This window comes from Cyprinus carpio, chromosome B22 (assembly GCF_018340385.1).
Source record: "Cyprinus carpio isolate SPL01 chromosome B22, ASM1834038v1, whole genome shotgun sequence".
Classification (NCBI taxonomy): domain Eukaryota; kingdom Metazoa; phylum Chordata; class Actinopteri; order Cypriniformes; family Cyprinidae; genus Cyprinus; species Cyprinus carpio.
This window is the reverse complement of record NC_056618.1, coordinates 28,217,021-28,219,076: the sequence shown is the minus strand read 5'-3', so window position 1 is coordinate 28,219,076 and position 2,056 is coordinate 28,217,021. Positions and strand designations below refer to the sequence as shown.

At 38.3% G+C, this 2,056-nt stretch overlaps 1 protein-coding gene across 1 annotated transcript in view; it reads left to right on the top strand.

The window, feature by feature from the left end:
- LOC109095006 (CD276 antigen homolog) overlaps positions 1–1,076 on the top strand; it is a 467,477-nt gene extending 466,401 nt beyond the window's left edge. The window contains exons 2-4 of the mRNA XM_042749641.1: positions 207–247; positions 337–663; positions 868–1,076. Coding sequence (XP_042605575.1) covers positions 207–247; positions 337–663; positions 868–1,076 — 577 coding nt within the window. The remainder of the gene's footprint in view (positions 1–206; positions 248–336; positions 664–867) is intronic.
- Positions 1,077–2,056: the final 980 nt, after the last annotated feature.

The window sequence follows — 2,056 nt, the reverse complement described above, 5'->3', positions numbered from 1 at the left end:
ATTGAATGGTGTCACTCTAATCAGTTAATTAACTCAAAACACCTGCAAAGCCTTTAAATGGTCTCCCAGTCTAGTTCTGTAGGCTACACAATCATGCAATTGACCCTTGGTTTTGTGGTCCATGAAGATGTTTGAGATGTGAATCTAGTGCCATGATTACTGTTTTTGATTACTGTTTTTTTTTCTTTCTTTCTCTCTTTCTGCAGTTGCTGCTTCATCTATGTGTTTGCAGTGCTGATAAACAAAGGTGAGAACAAAACAAACTACATTTTACAGCTAAATTCATGCCACAAATACCAGGTTGTGTGTTTACAGTTACAATTTCTGTTATTTCAGTGTCTCTGCAGGTCACAGTAGAGGGTTTTATCGGTGGTTCTGTTGTCCTGCCATGTTCTTCAGCTGAACACGATCTTAAACTTAAAGACACTGATGTGCACTGGAGACACAATGGCAGCAAACATGTTTATGATATTATTAATGGTAAAGATTTAAAAGAAGAACAGGACCCACGATACAAGAACAGAACCAAAACTTTCCCTGAAGGGTATGTGAGAGGAAATTTCTCCATCAAACTCTCTGGGCTCACTCACGCTGATGCAGGAAAATACATCTGTCTCATCACACCCTCAGATGAACAGGAGACTGTAGAGCTGATCGTCAACGGTGTGTGAAACTAGCTGTAGTGCATGATGTTTTTAATCTAAAGCGGCATGTTTTAAAATATATATAAAAAAAAAACTAAATGATTGAACTGATATAAGCTCACAAGTGATGTTAGTCTTAAAGCTGCTGTATAAAAATGACAGGGATCGGTTGTCTTCATCACAGTGCAGTAATATTGTTTTCTCTCATTCTTTTTTGTTGCAGAACCAACAACAGAAAAAGGAAACCAAACCATTGATCAAGAAAACGAAGAAGAAATCAGACCAGACAGTGTTGAGAAATCATGGCTTTGGATCCTGGTTGTCACTCTATTAACCGTACTGTCTATACTTTTCATTGTAATTATCTTTAGAAGAAAGATCTCCAGCTGCCATATGTCTGGTGAATGCGGCGTGGCTTCATGTGTAACTTAATGTGCGTGTTGGGAAGTCGGAGCCTAGTGGTTAGAGAGTTTGACTCCTAGGTTTAGAGAATTTGACTCCTAACCTTAAGGTTGTGGCACCGAACCCCCAACTGCTTCCCGGGCGCCACAGCATAATTGGCAGCCTACTGCTCCGGGTGTGTGTTCACAGTGTGTATGTGTGTTCACTGCTGTGTGTGCACTTTGGATGGGTTAAATGCAGAGCACGAATTCGGAGTATGTGTCACCATACTTGGCTGTATGTCACTTTCACTTCACTTCGCTTATGAGATATTAAAGAATCCTGCTTTATGCTGTACTTCTACTCTTTAAGATGATGACTTCCAACCCTCGACCCCCACCCTTACAGACAAGGGTGCCCCGAGCTTTAATGAATAGGTCAGGTCAGTGGTTAGGGAACAGAATACCCAAAAATTAGTGTTAAAAATAAATAGTGATAATCTCTATGCGCATATATAGATAGATATATAGGTTGAGGGAAAGGATTGATTGATCTGAGATGCATCAGAAACAACCCCGAAAGAGCTAAAATTTTGATTTTATGACCCTGTTTGGATTGGACCAGTATATGGAAATTCTGGAATATACTTTGCAGTTTCATCAAGCTGATGCCAAATGCTATTGGTAAGATCGCCACCTCAATCTCTTGCTGATATCATCTCTTTTTGGTTTTCAACTGTGCTAGAAATATGATAAACAAATTTGGTGACTTTCAGTCAAATCATAGACACTGAGATGTTAAAGGACATGTTCAAAAATTCTACATTTCAGATTTAATGCATTAAGAGGGCAATTGGTAGTAAAAAGTTTCAACTGCCCAATACATTTAAGAAATAAGAGATTGTAAAAATAATGAATAACAATATAAGAGATATTGTTGAAGAGACATGAGGTCTTTAAAATCATAATACAGACCCTGAGCTATAGAAGTAATGATTTTGAATAGTTAAACAGTTGTATTGCATCTTGTTC